This window comes from Zootoca vivipara, chromosome 3 (genome assembly GCF_965207765.1).
Source record: "Zootoca vivipara chromosome 3, rZooViv2.hap1.1, whole genome shotgun sequence".
Classification (NCBI taxonomy): domain Eukaryota; kingdom Metazoa; phylum Chordata; class Lepidosauria; order Squamata; family Lacertidae; genus Zootoca; species Zootoca vivipara.
The window spans coordinates 51,076,806-51,094,190 of record NC_142586.1 but is presented as its reverse complement, the minus strand read 5'-3'; the positions used below and the strand labels follow the sequence as shown (position 1 = coordinate 51,094,190).

At 41.5% G+C, this 17,385-nt stretch overlaps 2 protein-coding genes across 12 annotated transcripts in view; both read left to right on the top strand.

Annotated features, from left to right (window-relative positions):
- LOC118082145 (amine sulfotransferase-like) overlaps positions 1 to 4,303 on the top strand; it is a 47,032-nt gene extending 42,729 nt beyond the window's left edge. For 4 of the 8 annotated variants that reach the window (XM_088666032.1, XM_088666030.1, XM_088666029.1 and 1 more), the window contains exons 5-7: positions 2,819 to 2,973; positions 3,473 to 3,653; positions 4,026 to 4,303. In XM_088666032.1, the coding sequence (XP_088522158.1) occupies positions 2,819 to 2,973; positions 3,473 to 3,653; positions 4,026 to 4,150 (461 nt within the window). In that variant the 3' untranslated portion in view covers positions 4,151 to 4,303. The remainder of the gene's footprint in view (positions 1 to 2,818; positions 2,974 to 3,472; positions 3,654 to 4,025) is intronic. The other 4 variants (XM_035109142.3, XM_035109141.3, XM_035109143.3 and 1 more) reach the window with 1 other exon arrangement.
- Positions 4,304 to 8,158: 3,855 nt separating this feature from the next.
- LOC118082146 (amine sulfotransferase-like) lies at positions 8,159 to 13,703 on the top strand. Of its 4 annotated transcripts, none has more exons than XM_035109145.3 (7): positions 8,159 to 8,280; positions 8,739 to 8,883; positions 9,926 to 10,134; positions 10,902 to 11,028; positions 11,758 to 11,852; positions 12,452 to 12,632; positions 13,237 to 13,703. In XM_035109145.3, exons 2-7 carry the CDS (start codon positions 8,742 to 8,744, stop codon positions 13,359 to 13,361), a joined length of 879 nt encoding a protein of 292 aa, XP_034965036.1. In that variant the 5' UTR covers positions 8,159 to 8,280; positions 8,739 to 8,741; the 3' UTR covers positions 13,362 to 13,703. The 4 variants fall into 4 exon arrangements, with proteins under 4 accessions (XP_034965036.1, XP_060128626.1, XP_034965035.1 ...); XM_060272643.2 differs by having other exon boundaries at positions 8,162 to 8,276; XM_035109144.3 differs by having other exon boundaries at positions 8,191 to 8,381.
- Positions 13,704 to 17,385: the final 3,682 nt, after the last annotated feature.

The window sequence follows — 17,385 nt, the reverse complement described above, 5'->3', positions numbered from 1 at the left end:
TTCATCTTTATCCTACTTTGACAACAGATTAAAGAAATTCTCTGTGTGGTAAGGAAAGTTTTCAGAGTGCCACATCTGACGCCATGTCCTAACATATTTTCCACATCCCTCCTGACAGACCCTGTCTCCCCAGCTTCTCCTGGGGAGGAAAAAAAACTTCAACATGTAGCGGAATTCAGCAGAGTATAGACCAGAGGCAATATTTCATCCAGGAGAGCTTTTACTTGTGATGAAGGCAAATGAGCATAATGGTCATCAATTCCAATACATTCAGGATCGGCACAGACCATTAAAAATCCAGTTGCAGCACTTACAAAATTTAGAAACTTATAACATGGCTAAAACTTAACATTAAGCTTGCTATGTATGGACACTCCACACCTGAAGGAAGAGAGACAGAAAGAGAAAGTAAAACCCAGGCTCCATCTGGCCGATATTTATAGTCAGCATGACCTTGCAGAATAGAGATAAGGGAACCAGTTGAAACCAGCCTGTACTCTAAAAACAATCATAAGGCTTCTGCCTGCTTCTAGAAGTTTCCAGAAGCTTCCAGAATCCTCTTATATTAATCAGAACAGGAAAGAATAGAAAGACCTCAGAACATCACATCAATACTTTCTGCACTAAGAAATGCAAAGCGGCACATCCATCTCAAAGTGTCTCCCAACTGAGACTCCAACTACTCTGTACACCTAATGGTCTTTGCTGCTCGACCAAAACCTAATTTGTGGTCAATTAATGGTATTCCCATAGAGCAGGTTAGTTGCTTCAATTACCTGGGTCAGATAGTTCGATCAAACAGGTCCTTCTTGGCACACAGAGAATATATAGCCACAAATGCTTCTAAAGCAGCTCTGTTGATTAGATCCCTGTATTCCAAGAAACAGGCACAAACAGTAGATGTTGCCCTGCGACTCTTTAAAATGAAAGTTCTCCCACTACTTCTGGTGGGCATTGCCTTGGGTTCGTGTAGGGACTTTGTAAGATTGGAATCTATCCAATCACAATTCCTCAGGGCCATTCTCAGGATCCCCCCTTCTGTTGCGGGTGCGATCATGAGATTGGAGACTGGTTGCCAAGCCTTTACGTATGTGGCCCTGAAAGCGAAATTATGGCTATGGCTCAAACTATGTTTCAGACCGATGGGTTTGGCCCCCCTGATTCTGAGGGATAATTTTAAATCTCCATGGGAAAGGGAAGTGGTAGAGGAAGTGCAAAAGTGCGGTGTGTCCTCCCTTTATATTGAGTCCATGACATACAGCCGCGCTAAAGCGATGATCACTCAGAGATTGGGGGATATCGCCAGACAGGAGGACATAGCCCGCGTGAAATCTGGGATGTTTTTAGGGGAGCAGGTGTAACGGTCTGCACCAGCCCGTTACCTGGCGGATATCCACTACGTGGAATACCACAGACTAATTACTGCGGCTAGATTGAATGTCCTTGATTCGGCGGTTTTGAGGGGTAGATTTGGAGGAGTCCCATACGGTCAGAGAATGTGCCATTGTGCCTTGGGTGAGGTAGAATCCACAGAACACATTCTACTGAGTTGTCCCTTTTATAATGATTTAAGGCAATATCTTATAGACCTGTATTTATCTCAGTTTAGTTCCCGACCAAGAGAACGGCAGGCAGCATATTTGCTAAACAAGCCCACTGGGAAAATAACCTTCTCAGTGGCTAAATTCCTCTTCCTGGCGCTCAAGTGTCGGAAACGTATAATCGAATGTCTTGATGTGGGTTATCTGTAGGAGGTTTAGTAGCGCGGTCATATCCCATTTATATATCCCTCTGATGCCTTCAGTTTTATATTTTTATATTTTATGTATCCCTCTGATGCCTTCAGTTTTATATGTTTATCTTTGTATTGAGAAATGTTTTTGTTTCTGACTATTGGTCGAATAAAGTATATTGATTGATTGACTACTCTGTACACCATTTTATGCTACTGCTGACTAGTGTCCATTGAGGCAGAAGGTAGGGAAAAGGTCTGGCCAACTCCCAAAGCAAATCAGGCTGATTTGCATATTGCCTTCAATGGGCTGAATCACCTTCAAATCATTACAGGGTGGCACACCTAATCCTTAATCAAGTGTAGAGATTTGTGTTAAATTGTAACTCAGAAACCCAGACAGGGTCTCCCAAATGTTGCAAGTATTAACTGCCACACCATATATGGAAAATGCCAGAGTGGGAAGGTAGGGAGCTGGAGGAAGGCTATCACTGATCTCAGCCCATGCACCACTCTCCCACCACATTGCTTGGAAGCACTGCAGGCAGCCTTAAAAGGCAGAACTCTTCTGCAACTTCTTTCTCTGAGAAAGTGTTTGGTAAGGATGGGTGGTATTAGTTCAGCTTCTGCTTAATGGTTTGTAACCACTGTGGTTCTTAAATTGATTACTTTAATTTTTTAAAATGGAGTTTATACGTTTCTACTGCTCCCTTCAGGGACCCAGGTGGCGCTGTGGGCTAAACCACTGAGCCTAGGGCTTGCTAATCAGAAGGTCGGCAGTTCGAATCCCTGTGACGGGGTGAGCTCCTGTTGCTTGGTCCTCAGCTTCTGCCAACCTAGCAGTTCGAAAGCACGTCAAAATGCAAGTAGATAAATAGGAACCGCTACAGCGGGAAGGGAAACGGCGTTTCCATGTGCTGCTCTGGTTTGCCAGAAGCGGCTTTGTCATGCTGGCCACATGACCTGGAAGCTATACGCCGGCTCCCTCGGCCAATAATGCGAGATGAGCGCGCAACCCCAGAGTCGGTCACGACTGGACATAATGGTCAGGGGTCCCTTTACCTTTACCTTTACTGCTCCTTTCAGAATGTTTTCAAAAAATAATAAGATCTACATTTAATGCCAAATCAACTTCTCTCCAATCAGTACTTGCAAGTTTATGGCTGGACCATGTGGAAGGCTGGTTCTCTCACAGGGATGACTTCAATATTCTGTTTCTTACCTATGAAGAAATGAAGAAGGTAAGTTATCAAAATGCTATCCAGTCTGATATTAACAACCATCAAAACTCACTTCAAAAAGTCTAGTAGGTCATGGACTCAGGAGCAGCTTTTCAGACCCCAGGCTGTGAATAATGCACTGTAGCCATTTCCCCTGAGGGATTATGGGGCTATAAATAAAATGTCATGGTTCCAAGCAAGATATGTCATTTCACAGGCCCTCTGATGCTGAGGAAAGATGTCACAGAACCTCCCTTGTTTCTGCAACTGGGGCATTTATTGATTTACTTGTGGACTCAGTTGAAAGAGATGCCCCAGAATATAATGCTGGCCTCATGGAATAAAAGCAACATGAAAATATAATATAATGCAATGGCAATTGTTACGAACTAGGCAAATAAAGATGCAGGCTGCTTGTTTTCCCTGCTTGTTATCCTGCCTATTCCATGAGTTTTAGGCACTAGGCTGTTGTGCCTCTCAATTGTGGATGGCCTGACATTAAAACCACGTCCCATTTCAGGATCTAAGAAGCTCTGTATTGAAATTATGCAACTTCCTGGGAAAGAGACTGACAGAAAAGGAGGTGGATGCTGTTGTGGAACAGGCTACATTTAATAAAATGAAAGCAGATCCCAGGGCAAACTTTGAGTTCTTGCCACCGGATATCATAGACCACAGCAAAGGACATTTTCTTCGCAAAGGTAAGTTAATGGTAGAAAAAACTGACTTGGTGTTGCTTGCAGAATCTCCAACAGATTCACCTGATAATTACACTGAAATGTGATAGCTACCAAGTAATGGTGATTTCATTTTTCCAGTCTTCATGAAACTCTTAGTTTCTGTTATTTGTTAACTTTAGAGTCTTATATTATGACTTTCCCTGTTGTTGTTTTTCTTTGTTCTAATTATGTACTGCATATTTGAGAGTGGCATAGTTGTCTTTCCAATCTGGAATGTAGCAACTTATTCACACGGAGGCCCATATTGCCAACTAGGGATGGAATATATCTGGAATTATGGATATTTTTTTGACAACCACAATGCACTTTCTTTCTGTCTGCCTCCTGGCCCAGGCACTATTGGAGACTGGAAGAACACGATGACAGTCGCACAAAATGAAAGGTTTGAGAGCGTTTTTAAGGAGAGAATGGAAAAGTTGCCCATCAAGTTCTGCTGGGACATCAATGATGAATTATGAGTCTGCCTTCAGCTTGGAAGGAGGAAATAAAGTGGACTGCATGCATTTAATCCAGGCCTATTTGTAAGATTCAGCAAAAAACTCTCACGTGATTTAATGGCATCCTAATGTTTGAATATGTGCAATAAAAATTTTTTAAACACCACAATACAATTACATTTGTACTGTCCACTTCTTCTGTTTCTACATTCCAGCATGCCCTAATTTCTGACTCACTGTGCAAAAGTTAAGGAATCCCAAACAAACTATTGGGATATGTAATTGTATTTTAATTTGGCACTGTTATACTGAAGCTACCATTGGATTATTGTGATTGAAAATTAATAAAAATTATCGTCAAAAACACCCAAACTAACTAACTACTGGTGACCCAGATGGCAATGTAAATCATCTGACTCAATCACTTCATCTATTTATTTATTGTGGGTGGAATTCAACTTCACACTCTTCCAATTGTTCCATCAGGGCAACAATTTCAGTCTGCCAGATGGCACAATCCCCCCTCACCTTCCTTACCCTCTGCACCATTTTGGGGTTCGCCTGACCCCAACAGAGACACTTTTGGGGGTGGGGAATATGCAGGGAGGAAAAGTGGGAAAACTGGACAGTGTATTCTTGATGCCCGTAGCAATCTCCTTCAAGGGTCGGATTGTAAAGGGGGAATTTCCAGTGGGATCATGGAGCAGAGAGAAAGGGTTAAAACAATTTTGGGGGGATGGAGGAGGTGAAATGAGGACCCCAAGAAGCATCTGAGCCCAGAGAGAAGACCAGTAGTCCAGACAATAGAGAGGCACCAAGCAGGTTGGTAGAGAAATATTCTGCCCTGTAACATTGGGCACCTCAAGCCAGACACTGCCAGTCAGCAAGAAGCCTTCTCCATCAGGGGAGGGGACTAGAGTAAATTGAATGCTAAGCCATTGCCAACACTGCAGCCATCTCCAAGGACACACAGATGCCAGCGCCAGTGCAAACAATCCTTGCAGACCCAACCCACTTGAAGGGGTGCCTGTTTGCTTGCCTGTCTCCTTAGAGAACTTAGGGCCAAGGCATTCTTGGAACAGTACCCAAGCATATGAAGGGCGAAAGCTGCACTTTGCCGCGTCCTGAAGGTCTAGGAAAATTTAGCCCAGGGTCCAACCTGACAGCAGTGATCAAACTCATCAGGCCCTGGGCAAGGTCTCCAGAGCTCAGAGGGGCAAATCATCACTAGTCCCAGCCTGACCCCATTGCCCATCTCTGGGTAACTGGGCTGGAATTGACAGCAAAGCAGTGAATAAGCCCTCTGCATCCTACCCCCACAATCTATTGTCAGGAAAAACTTCTTATGTCCATCTTGTTGCATGCCACCCCAATCTTCGAGCACTATGAGATTCCAGGGATTCCAGGAGCTCTTGCTCTCAAAAATGGTATGTGACGATCCCATGTTTGGGAGACATTACACTGAAAGAATGTGCATGTTGATCTTGGAACCTTCCAATAAAGGTGCTGGATTCTGCTGCAGCAAATAGGGATGGCATTTTGTGACAACCTGGCGTTCCAACTATCTATTTCACCACACTGCGCCAGGCACTGTTTTTGCAATCCATCTAAAGCTGTGTTGGAACCAAGCAAACAGTATTCTGAATAGAGTTGTTTACTTAGGTCCTTCTCTAGAACAGGGTGTGCATGTGTGATAGTATCTGTCAATGCACGTGTTGCACATAATTGGTCAAGAGCTGTGATTGTTGAAGCACATTTTTGTGATTATTTGAAGCCATTTTGAGGAGAAGTACTACAGGGAAGAAGTAATTTCCTTTTAATGGTCCTACAAAATCAATATGGATACTTGATCATTTCCAGGTGAGGTTCAGTCACTTTGGTGGGATACACCAAATTGCTGGATATGCATAACTGTGTGATATAGTATAATTTTGCAAACTGTAGAAAAAGTAAGGTAAGAATGACAATAATTTTATTTTTTTATGCTGCTTGTCATTTACTCACCTTTGGCCCCTGAAGAATGCTTGTGCAATTAGCAGTCCATGTGTTGCAAATAATTGGTGGAAAACTTTGATTGCCGGAACAGATATTTATTTTTATGGTACTGAACAATCTCATTGAAAGCTTCATTCTTAAACAATTTTATTATGAGGGATAGTCTTATTGAGGACATTTGGCTTTACTTCAGAGGACAGGGCTGCTTGTCACTTACTCACCTTGCTTCCCTGGAGTATGGTTGTGCAAGAAGAGTGACAAAGTCTGATTCCAGAGGAACTCATTTGACCCCAATGGTGATAAACCGAGGGCCATAACTTTGACCTGAGTGGATTTGAAAAAGTAGTTCAATGGGAAAACCCATTAGAACTCCAATATAAAATTTCCTCAAAAATATTTTAGATGGAGAAAGCATTTGATTCCTACTGAATGGCAATGATTAATCAACATTCAGTCCCATGCCAATCTATAGAAACACAGTTGTATCTTCATACTGCATGCCAATTCAAGGCAGCGAAGTTTGATAAGAGACAAGTGCACCCAGAGTGTATTCCTTGCATTGTTTGACACACATTCTCCCCCCTGTAGTTCACTCAGCAAACATGATCACATGAAAAAACACAGATTCCATCTTCTACAGCTTATAAGAATACGTGAATAAAAATGGTTATTGTGCTCTTCCAAGAGGTTAGCAGCACCCATTCTTTGGATGTCAAACTGCAACCAGACTCTGATATTTATAAATTATCACAATATAATTTAGTGCAGGTTGAGTCACCCAGTCCTATTCTCAGCAAGCAATAGGAGTGCCAGGATCCATCTTTGCTTTCAAAATAAAAACTGCCTCCGCCTCTCTAAGTTTTTATGGTATGGATGAGTGAAAAGGTGTATCGTGAAATTCAAAGATGTGTGAATGTTGATGGATGAACTGAAGCTGTCTTTCTGTTCACATACTGTTTCAGGAAGTTAGGTGGACTTGCATTAAAATATTGACCAGATTTCTCCCCATCTCTGCTCTGGAGTATTATTACTGTCTGCCTGGCAAGTAAATCTGATGGAGAAAAGATGCCAGGGAACCAAAATCTATCAGCCACTAAAACATCTATCACTCCAACATATGAAGTCAGTATCATTTATTAGGAAACATAACTGAGATTTGGCATCATTTGAAATAAAAAACCCTGCAACTATAAAATAAATTGTGCTTTCACAATCTCAGGGGTGCATTATTAAAAAATACCCTGTGGTTTTGTGGGGGAAGAGCTGAGGTACAGAGAGGAGACAAAGTTGTGGAGCTGCCCAAGCCCAAGACATTGAAAGTGGTTTGCAGGGTAAATTTGGACAGTTTGGCATGGAGAAAACAGGAAGCCATCAAGTGCATTTTCTAAGCAAAGGTATTCCTAAAATATTAGTTTTAGATGATAAACAAAAACAAAATGAGCCATTCCTGCATGTGGTATTGTTTAGTGGGAAATAGCTTTCATGGAATTCTGACTAGGATGACTGGGAGCTGTCCATCTTGATGTGGACTCTGAAAATCCTTCAAAATCTGTTGGATCTGAAAGTTTATTCCTGGGCATGAATCACGTTTGATCTCAGATAAGCTGTGTGCAAATGAAAAAGGTTGCTACTTTTCTTGGATAGATTTCTAAAACAACCAATGCTAATTATTTAGTAAGTTTTAGTAAAACAGATAGGAATTATTTCGGAGTTAAAGTTGGTGTTAGCAGTCAGTGCAGGCATGTGTGTACAAATAGACACCCACTGGTGAATCTCAGGTCTCTCTTACCATTTGAGCCCCTTTTTCTACTAGTGGACCTGAGCAGATGTAATACTGCATTTATTTCTTAAATGGACAAAGACCACTGTTGATATTGACTGTTACTTATGCAAAGAAGTAAGTTCTCCCACTGTTGTCTTTACATTATCAGCCTTTATGCACCTGTGTTACCTTTCTTTTCTTGCATAACATGCCAGGAATGATTTACTAAGGAAGGAGCCATTGGCTTAATCCAACTCTTCTCAGCTGACAGAATTCTATAAAGCAGTTTCCGGGAGAGCTCTGAACTTGAGCCTTGAAAAGCTGAAATACTCCCAGAAGAGATCGCTCTCTCCCTCTCTCTCCTGCACTTACTGACTCTAAAAACAAAGGGTGGGTAAGTTTTGCTGTGAATTAAATTTTCCAGGGAGAGGCAGGACTACTGAATGACAAACAACAAATCTACTCTTTCTTGCAAGAGTTCCGAGGAGCAACAAGGTATTTCATCTGAGGCATGAAAACTCTTGTCACAGTTCATATTCTTTTCTCGTATCACACAGAGTGCACCATTTGTGCTACCAGAGATTAAAACATTTTTTAAGGGGATTGAATGTAAACTTCAATTGTGCAAGTGGAACTGTGTCAGGGTGAAAGAGCTGACTAGAAAGCTTTATTGTGCAGGGCAAAGCCAGCTTTTAGTTTTTTGTTTTTTAGTATTTTTATTAAAGATTTATTGATTTACAAAGGTATGTGCAGTGTCTCTCTCTCTCATGCTTAATGACACCTCTATTTCTTTGTGATTTCCTGTTGTTGCATAATAGAGGGAACTGTTCTCTTCTCTTTTTTCTTATGCAGGCAATGCAACCAGATGAGAAATATGTTTTCCCATACAAAGGATTTTATTTCCAGGCAGACATGTCTTCAGTGGAGTACTTAGATACCCTGGAGGATTTTGAAATAAGAGACAGTGATGTGTTTTTAGTCACTTATCCAAAGTCAGGTAAGAGTGTATTTTCATAGGAAGAACCATGATTGTTATTCAATCATGATGGATATCCACATATATGTAAATAGTATCTATATTATACTAATGCAAATTTAAAACCACATGCAAAATTAAGGTCAATATGGGTAGTATGGAATTCACCTAGTTACATAAAGGTGAACCAGGCCATGTTTGTTTGTTTGTTTGTTTGTTTTTTTAAACAAACACCGGTGTCAACCTGTTTTGAAAACAACATAAATACACATCAAAAACATTCAAATTTGCTTCCTAAGGGTTTATTGTATTCACTGACGTTCAGGATTTTGTATGTGGTTGTAAAATGGTGTTTGTAAAATTCTATTCTTAACAAGCTTTTATCCCATGACTCTTTATTTCAGCATTTATCTGCCACAACCTGGACAGTAACATGGGGGCCGTATCCAGTGCAGTACTGCCCCACATGCAATAACTTCCACTTCCACACCAGAGCTTCCTTCACTCTTCTTTGGAGTATTTTGCAGAAGCAGACAATCTTTTTTTCCATTCCCTGGACTTTGACTATCATTTGTATAATGTGTTGAAAAGAATCTGGAATAGAGCGTTTGGTAGCTTGGTGAAAATTAAAGGAACTTATTTGCAAATTTTGTTCTGTCTTCCCAAGACCTCAAATTCTATGAAGCCTTTAGCTGAATGTCTCATTTCTCGTCTGCAATGGAAAGGAAGCCTTGGTCAATCTTCCTAATTCCCCCATTGCTGCCCCTATTTCAGTGGTGGTCTGTGTGACACCAAAATTTGGTCCCCCCCCACCTCTCACCTTCTATTTTACATCATAGTGGTGGCATCCCCTGCAGCCAGATCCCTAAATCTGCCTCTGCTTGCTGTGTTTCCCATGATTTCCTTCTTCTCCCTCATTTCTAGTCTCTAACAGTGTTCCAATTCAGACAGTAAGCTCCTCAATGCAGAGACATGTTGTTTTCAGTTATTTCACTCTGTAAAGTACTACCGTAAGTACATTCATGATAATGAATGAATTAAATAGGCCTATTCTTGTTTATAGGCACAATATGGACTCAAAATATTTTGAGCTTGATTTATCATGAAGGTCATCGAGATGGAACTGAAAAAGTCGACTTACTAGACAGGGTTCCGTGGCTGGAGTACAATATCCGCAATGTGGATTATGTCAGTCGCCCATCACCTCGCCTCTTTGCTTCCCATCTACCCTACTATTTAGCACCCAAGGGATTAAGGAACAGAAGAGCAAAAGTAGGAAATGGCACATTTATTATTTGACCAAATTAAATGTTTGTCTTGCCTTATTTAAATTAACATCCGTTAATCCGTTTCCGTTAACATTTCTCAATTTCTGAGGGCAGTTCATACAGCTGCAATTCCTTTGTCCATATGAATGAATAACGCTCTGTGCACCTAGAGCTTAGAATAATTCCCATGACTCCTAAACATTCCGCCCTGTGGAACGCCCTCCCAGCAGATGTCAAGGCAATAAGCAACTATTTTACTTTTAAAACACAACTGAAGGCGGGCTTGTTTAGGGAAGTTTTTAATGTTTGATGCTGTATTGTTTTTTATATTCGGTTGGAAGCTGCCCAGAGTGTCTGGGGAAACCCAGCCAGATGGGAGGGGTAGAAATAAAAAATATTATTATTATCATTATTATTATTATTAAACAGCAAAGATTTTATGCTCCACCACAGTAAAAGTCTTGGAGGGTGCCATCGGACACACAAAAATAACCTCATTCGACACCATAGGATTCACTGTGAGTGTGACATGCATGTTGCAAAAGTGTGTGAGGCTGCCAGGGCTATAAAAACAACTTGGAAGCACCAAGAATCTACAAGAATAGATATCTGAGATCCATTTATTTATTATTTCATGCATATATATCCCACTTCAACAACTTGGTTCCTGACACATTTCACACCCACAGAAATAACTACAGAAGCAAAACAAAAGAGACAGTAGAAACAATAAGATCAGCAATAGAATGGAATTGGTTATCATTCCTGCAGGTTGTTTATGTGGCCAGAAACCCAAAGGATGTCTTGGTTTCCTTTTATCATTTTTCCAAAGTTGCACTCCATTTTGAAGAAGTAGAAGATTTTGGAATTTTCATGGAGAGGTTTTTGGCTGGAAAGGGTAAGGAAGATTTGCTATTCTAGAATGAATCACATTGGACCCTTAATCTTTATCCCCCTTTGACAACAAATTAAAGAAATTCTCTGTGTGGTAAGGAATGTTTTCACAGTGCCATGCCTGAGGAAATTCCACATCCATCCATCACAAAGAGTCTCCAACTGAGACTCCAACTACACCATTTTATGCCACTGATGACTGGTATGCATTGAGGAAGAAGTTAGGGAATAGATCTGGCCAACTCCCAAAGGAAACAGGTGGATTTATAGTCCGTCTGCATCAGAATGCAACAGCTACAAATCATTACAAGGTGGAGCACCTAATCCTTAACCAAGTGTAGAGATTTGTGTCAAGTTAATTCAGAAACCCAGACAGGGTCTCCTAAATGTTGCAGGTATTAACTGCCACACCATATAAGGAAAATGCCAGAGTGGGAAGTTAGGGAGCTGGAGGAAGGCTATCACTGATCTCAGCCCACCCACTACTCTCCCATCACATGGCTTAGAAGTACTGGCAGGCAGCCTTAAAATGGAGAACTCTTCTGCAAATTCTTTCTGTGAGAAAGTGTTTGGTGAGGTGGAGTGGTATTAGTTTCTGTTTAATGGTTTGTACTACTGATGGTTCCTTTAAATTGTTTAATTGAGTTTATATGTTTCTACTGCACCCCTCGGAATGCTTTTCAAAAAATCATCTGATCTACATTTTATGCCAAATCAACTTCTCTCCCATCAGTACTTGCAAGTTTATGGCTGGACCATGTGGAAGGCTGGTACTCTCACAGGGATGACTTCAATATTCTGTTTCTTACCTATGAAGAAATGAAGAAGGTAAGTTATCAAAATGCTATCCAGTCTGATATTAACAACCATCAAAACTCACCTTTACACAATGGAGGAAGGAAGCAATATTATCATTCAAGTGCCGTCAGCTGCTGCTTCCCTTGCTAGTCTCGACTCCTTTCTAAAGGATTTTTAAAAAAGACAAGTGGGCCATGGACTCAGAAGCCGCTTTCCAGGCCCTAGACTGTGAATAGTTCACTGCAACCATTTCCCCTGAGCAATTATTGGGTATATAGATAAAGTGTCATCATCCCAAGCAATATGTGTCATTTCACAGGCCCTCTGATGCTGAGGAGAGATGTCACAGAACCTCCCTTGTGTATTCAACAGGAGCATTTATTGATTTACTTGTGGACTCAGTTGAAAGAGCTGCCCCTTAATAAAATGCATTCTGCATGGCTCATGGAATAAAAGAAACATGAAAGTATAATATAATGCAATGGCAATTATTACAAACTAGGCAAATAAAGATGCAAGCTGCTTGTTTTCCCTGCTTGTTATCCCGCCTATTCCATGAGTTCTAGTCACGAGGCTGTCAAGTTTCTCTATTGTGGATGGCCTGACATTAAAACCACGTCCCATTTCAGGATCTAAGAAGCTGTGTATTGAAATTATGCAACTTCCTGGGAAAGACACTGACGGAGAAGGAGGTGGATGCTGTTGTGGATCAGGCTACATTTAATAAAATGAAAGAAGATCCCAGGGCAAACTATAAGTTCATGCCACTGGATATCATAGACCACACCAAAGGAGATTTTCTTCGCAAAGGTAAGTTAATGGTAGATCACACTGACTTGGTGTTGCTTGCAAAATCCCCAACAGATTCACTTGGCACTACTTTGAAATGTCACCAAGAGAAGATGGTTTCATTTTCCCATTCTTTCACGAAACTCTCAGATTCTGCTATTACCTGGTTGTACTGTTGTTCTATTATGTTCTCTCTTTTTGTCAAATATTTATATTGAAATGAGGCACATTTGCCTTTCAAATCAAGAATGTGGAACCTTTTCCCACCTGAGGGCAACATTTCCTTTTGAGGAAGCAACCAGGGGCCAGATGGCAGTGGCGGATGGGTCCAGCCCTGGGTGTCGTTCTTACTTTTATAGAGTGGGCTGCATTCAAGCCACACACAAAACCTGCACACATACACATGTGCACCTCCATCTGCCATCCAGATGGCATTCAATGACCTGTTCAAGGTAAGCTGTGGAGGAAGGCCGGTGAAGGTATGGCTTCAGGTAGGCATGGCCTCGGGACAGTCCAGGGAGCCAGGTAGAAAGGCTGGTGATGGATTTAAAACAGCACCTGTTCCCCTGAACAGTTTTTCAATTTCACCATAATGCGCTTTCTTTCTCTCTGCTTCCTGTTCCAGGAACTGTTGGAGACTGGAAGAACACGATGACAGTTGCACAAAGTGAAAGGTTTGACAGTGTTTTTAAGGAGAGGATGGAAAAGCTGCCCATGAAGTTCTGCTGGGACATGAGTGATCTATTATGAGTTTGCTGAGGGTGTGAAAGTAAAAAATAATGTGCATGGTAAGCATCTAATCCAGGCCTATTTGTAAGATTTCGTAAAAAAACTCAAAGGTGGTTTAATGGCTTCCTAATGTTCAAATATGTACAATTTAAAAAAAAACCCGCCATAATACAATTACATTTGTTTTGTCTACTTCTTCTGTTTCTGCATTCCAGCAGGTCCTAATTTCTGACTCCACGTGCAAAAGTCAAGGAATCCCAAACTAACTATTGGGATTAGTTATTGTATTATAATTTGGCACTGTTATAATGAGGCTACCATTGGATTATTGTAATTGAAAATTAATAAAAATTATTGTTTTTAGTGGTGTTCCAGATGGCAACGTAAATCATCTGACTTTATTTATTTATTTATTGTGGGTGGGATTCAACTTTACACTCTTCCAATTGTTCCATCAGGGCAAAGATTTCAGCCTGTCAGATGGCACTATCCCCCCCCCCCATCTTCCTTACCCTCTGCACTGTTCTTGGGGTTGTCCTGACCCCCGCGGCGTCAATTTTGAGGGTGCGTGGGGAATATGCAGAGAGGAAAAGTGGGAAAACTGGACAGTGTATTTATTCTTGATGCCCATAGCAATCTCCTTCAAGGGTTGAATTGTAAAGAAGGAATTTCCATTGGCATCATGGAGGAGAGAGAGAAAGGGTTAAAACAAATTTGGGAGGATGGAGGAGGTGAAATGAGGACCCCAAGAAGTGTCTGAGCCCAGGGAGAAGGCCAGTAGTCTAGAAAAAAGAGAGGCACCAAGCAGGTTGGTAGAGAAATGTTCTGCCCTGTAACATTGGACACCTCAAGCCAGACACCGCCAGTCAGCAAGAAGCATTCTCCTTCAGGGGAGGGGACTAGAGTAAATTGAATGCTAAGCCATTGCCAACACTGCCGCCATCTCCAAGGGCACACAAGTGCCAATGCCAGTGCAAACACTCCTTGCAGACCCAACCCACTTGAAGGGGTGCCTGTTTGCTTGCCTGTCTCCTTAGAGAGCTTAGGGCCCAGGCATTCTTTGGAACAGGGCCCAAGCATATGAAGGGCGAAAGCTGCACTTTGCCACGTCCTGAAGGTCTAGGAAAATTTAGCCCACATCATCACTAGTCCCAGCCTGACCCCACTGCCCATCTCTGGGTGACTGGGCTGGAGTTGACAGCAAAGCAGTGAATAAGCCCTCTGCATCCTACCCCCACAATCTGTTGTCAAGAAAGACTTCTTATGTCCATCTTGTTGCATGCCACCCCAATCTTCGAGCAGTGTGGGATTCCAGGGGTTCCAGGAGCTCTTGCTCTCAAAAAGGGCATATGACAATCCCATGTTTGGGAGAGATTACACTAAAAGAATGTGCATGTTGATCTTGAAACCTTCCAATAAAGGTGCCGGATTCTGCTGCAGCAACCAGGGATGGCATTTTGTGACAATCTGGGGTTACAACTATGTATTTCACCAGCACTGTGCCAGGCACTGTTGGAGAAAACATGATGGCCATTGCAAAAAATGAAAGCTTTGACAGTGTTTTTCAGGAGCAGATGGAAAGGCTCCTCTTCAGGTTCTGCTGGATCATCAATGGTGAACTGAGTCTGTTTCCAGCTTAAGAATATCTATAGAAGCTTTTCCTCTGTCTTGCATGTGTGTACCAATTGTCCAGATCTTGAGAGATTTGCTGCAATCCATCTAAAGCAGTGTTGGAACCAAGCAAACAATATTCTGAATAGAGTTATTTAGTTAGGTCCTTCTCTAGAACAGGGTGTGCATGTTTTATATTATCTGTCAATCCACGTGTTGCATATAATTGGTCAAGAGCTGTGATTGTTGGAACAGATGTTTGTGAATATTTGAAGCATTTTGAGTAGAAGTACTACAGGCAAGAAGTAATTTCCTTGTAATGGTCCTACAAAATCAATATGGATACTTGATCGTTTCCAGGTGAAGTTCAGTCACTTTGATGGGATACACCAAATTGCTGGATATGCATAGCTGTGTGATATAGTATAATTTCACAAAATGTAGAAAAAGTAACATAAGAATTACAATAGAAATTTTGTTTTATGCAGCTAGTCATTTACTCCCCTTTGACCCCTGAAGAATGCTTGTGCAATTAGCAATCCCTGTGTTGCAAATCATTGGTGGAGAACTTTGATTCCCTGAACAGATATTTATTTTTATGGTACTGAACTATAAAGCAGAAAGTTGAATAATCTCTTTGAAAGCTTCATTCCTAAACAAGTTTATTATGAGGGAAAGTCTTATTGAACACATTTGGCTTTATTTCAGAGGACAGGGCTGCTTGTCGCTCCCTCACCTTACTCCCCTGGAGTATGGTTGTGCAAGAAGAGTGACAAAGTCTGATTTCACAGGAACTCATCTGACCCCAATGGTGATAAACCGAGGGCCATAACTTTGACCTGAGTGGATTTGAAAAAGTAGTTTGATAGGAGAACGTATTCGAACTCCAATAAAAATTGCCTCACAACCATTTTAGATGAAGAAAGCATTTGATTCCTACTGAATGGCAATGATTAATTAACAATTAAGCCCCTGCCAACCCAAAGGGGAAAAAAGCTGCATCTTCATACTGATTGCCAGTTCAAGGCAGCAAAGTTTGATAAGAGACAAGTGCACCCAGAGTATACAGGTATTCCTTCCATTGCTTGACACACATTCTCCCCCCTGTAGTTCACTCAGCAAACAAATAAGGGTTATTTTGGAGTTAAAGTTGGTGTTATTGGTTTGTAAGTCAGTGCAGGCATGTGTGTACAAGTAGACATACATTGGTGAATCTCAGGTCTCTCTCAACATTTGAGCCCATTTTCTACTAGTGGACCTGAGCAGACGTAATACTCATCATCATCAAACCTTTTATTGGCATCACATACAAACATCCATAACAAATCGATATAGAATTACCACCTCCCCAGTGGCACAAAGCATTAGCCAAAAGAAAAGAGGCAAAGCAGTTGCTCATCACATCTCTAGGTCTCCAGGGAGATCAGACGTCTGCAATGTGTTTCGATGACAGAAAACCAGATATTTAGCAACTAACTTGGGAGCTCCTCATCATTCCCCAGTAATAGAAAATGTATGACCTCCAAGTCTGGCTTCCATTTGGGGATGCAGAGTTGGTCTAGAAATTGCTGGCAGAGATCAGCATATAGTTTACATTCAAGAACCTTATGTGTAAGGGTTTCCACCAGGTAGTCTTCACATGGGCAAATTCTTTCTCCTTCCACCATGCCCAAGAACCTTCCCCAAAGGAGGTTTGATGGATTTAAGTTGAACCTGGCCAGTGAAAATGCCCTTCCTTCTTGGGGGTTAAGCAAGAACTTAAGATAAATGTGGTTAATTTCATGTGCCCAAGAAAGTTGAAAGTGAAGAGGGGAACATGTTTTCTCTGCTGCTACTGTTAGTTCCTGGCGTCCCACAACCAATATTTTTATTATAGCCTTGGCAGATGGTAGGGACATTGATTGCAAAAGTTCCACTGGCAGCCCAAGTTCCTGTACCTTTATGTTACTGTTGTAGCCCTGGGGAAGGAAAGGGGTCTAACAAAACTTCGGTGAGGAGAGGATCTTTATCTGTTGTAAGGCAGATGTTTAGCCAGCATAGAAGAAATCTCACCCAGGCAACAGTCACTACCTTGTGTTGACCTCCCTCTAAACAAAGGGCTGCGTAGGGTACACATTGTGGGACAGCAAAAATCTTAAAAAGGAAAGCTGCCTGCACTCGTTCAACCAGCTGGGTAAACCCTAGCAGCCAGACTGGAAAACCATAAAGCAATTGAGCTAGAATTTTGGCATTGAAGACCTTAAGGGCAGAGGGAATATGTGAATTACCTCTTGTTATGAAGAAACGCATTATAGCCTGTATAAACATCTTATTAGCATTCACCACCATTGCACAGTGTGAGGACCATAGAACCCTATGATGGATTGAATGTAATTCCCAGGTAGTTGAATTTGAATACCTGCTGAATGGGTTTTCCACCAAATACCCAGCTGTA

Bases quoted from the DNA above. Each gene is read 5' to 3' on its own strand.
- LOC118082146 (XM_088666034.1), top strand. From the start codon at position 8,733: ATGCAGGCAATGCAACCAGATGAGAAATATGTTTTCCCATACAAAGGA. The intron at 11,029-11,757 runs GTAAGGAAGATT...CTCTCCCATCAG, and splicing joins GAGGTTTTTGGCTGGAAAGG to TACTTGCAAGTTTATGGCTG. The intron at 12,633-13,236 runs GTAAGTTAATGG...TTCCTGTTCCAG, and splicing joins AGGAGATTTTCTTCGCAAAG to GAACTGTTGGAGACTGGAAG.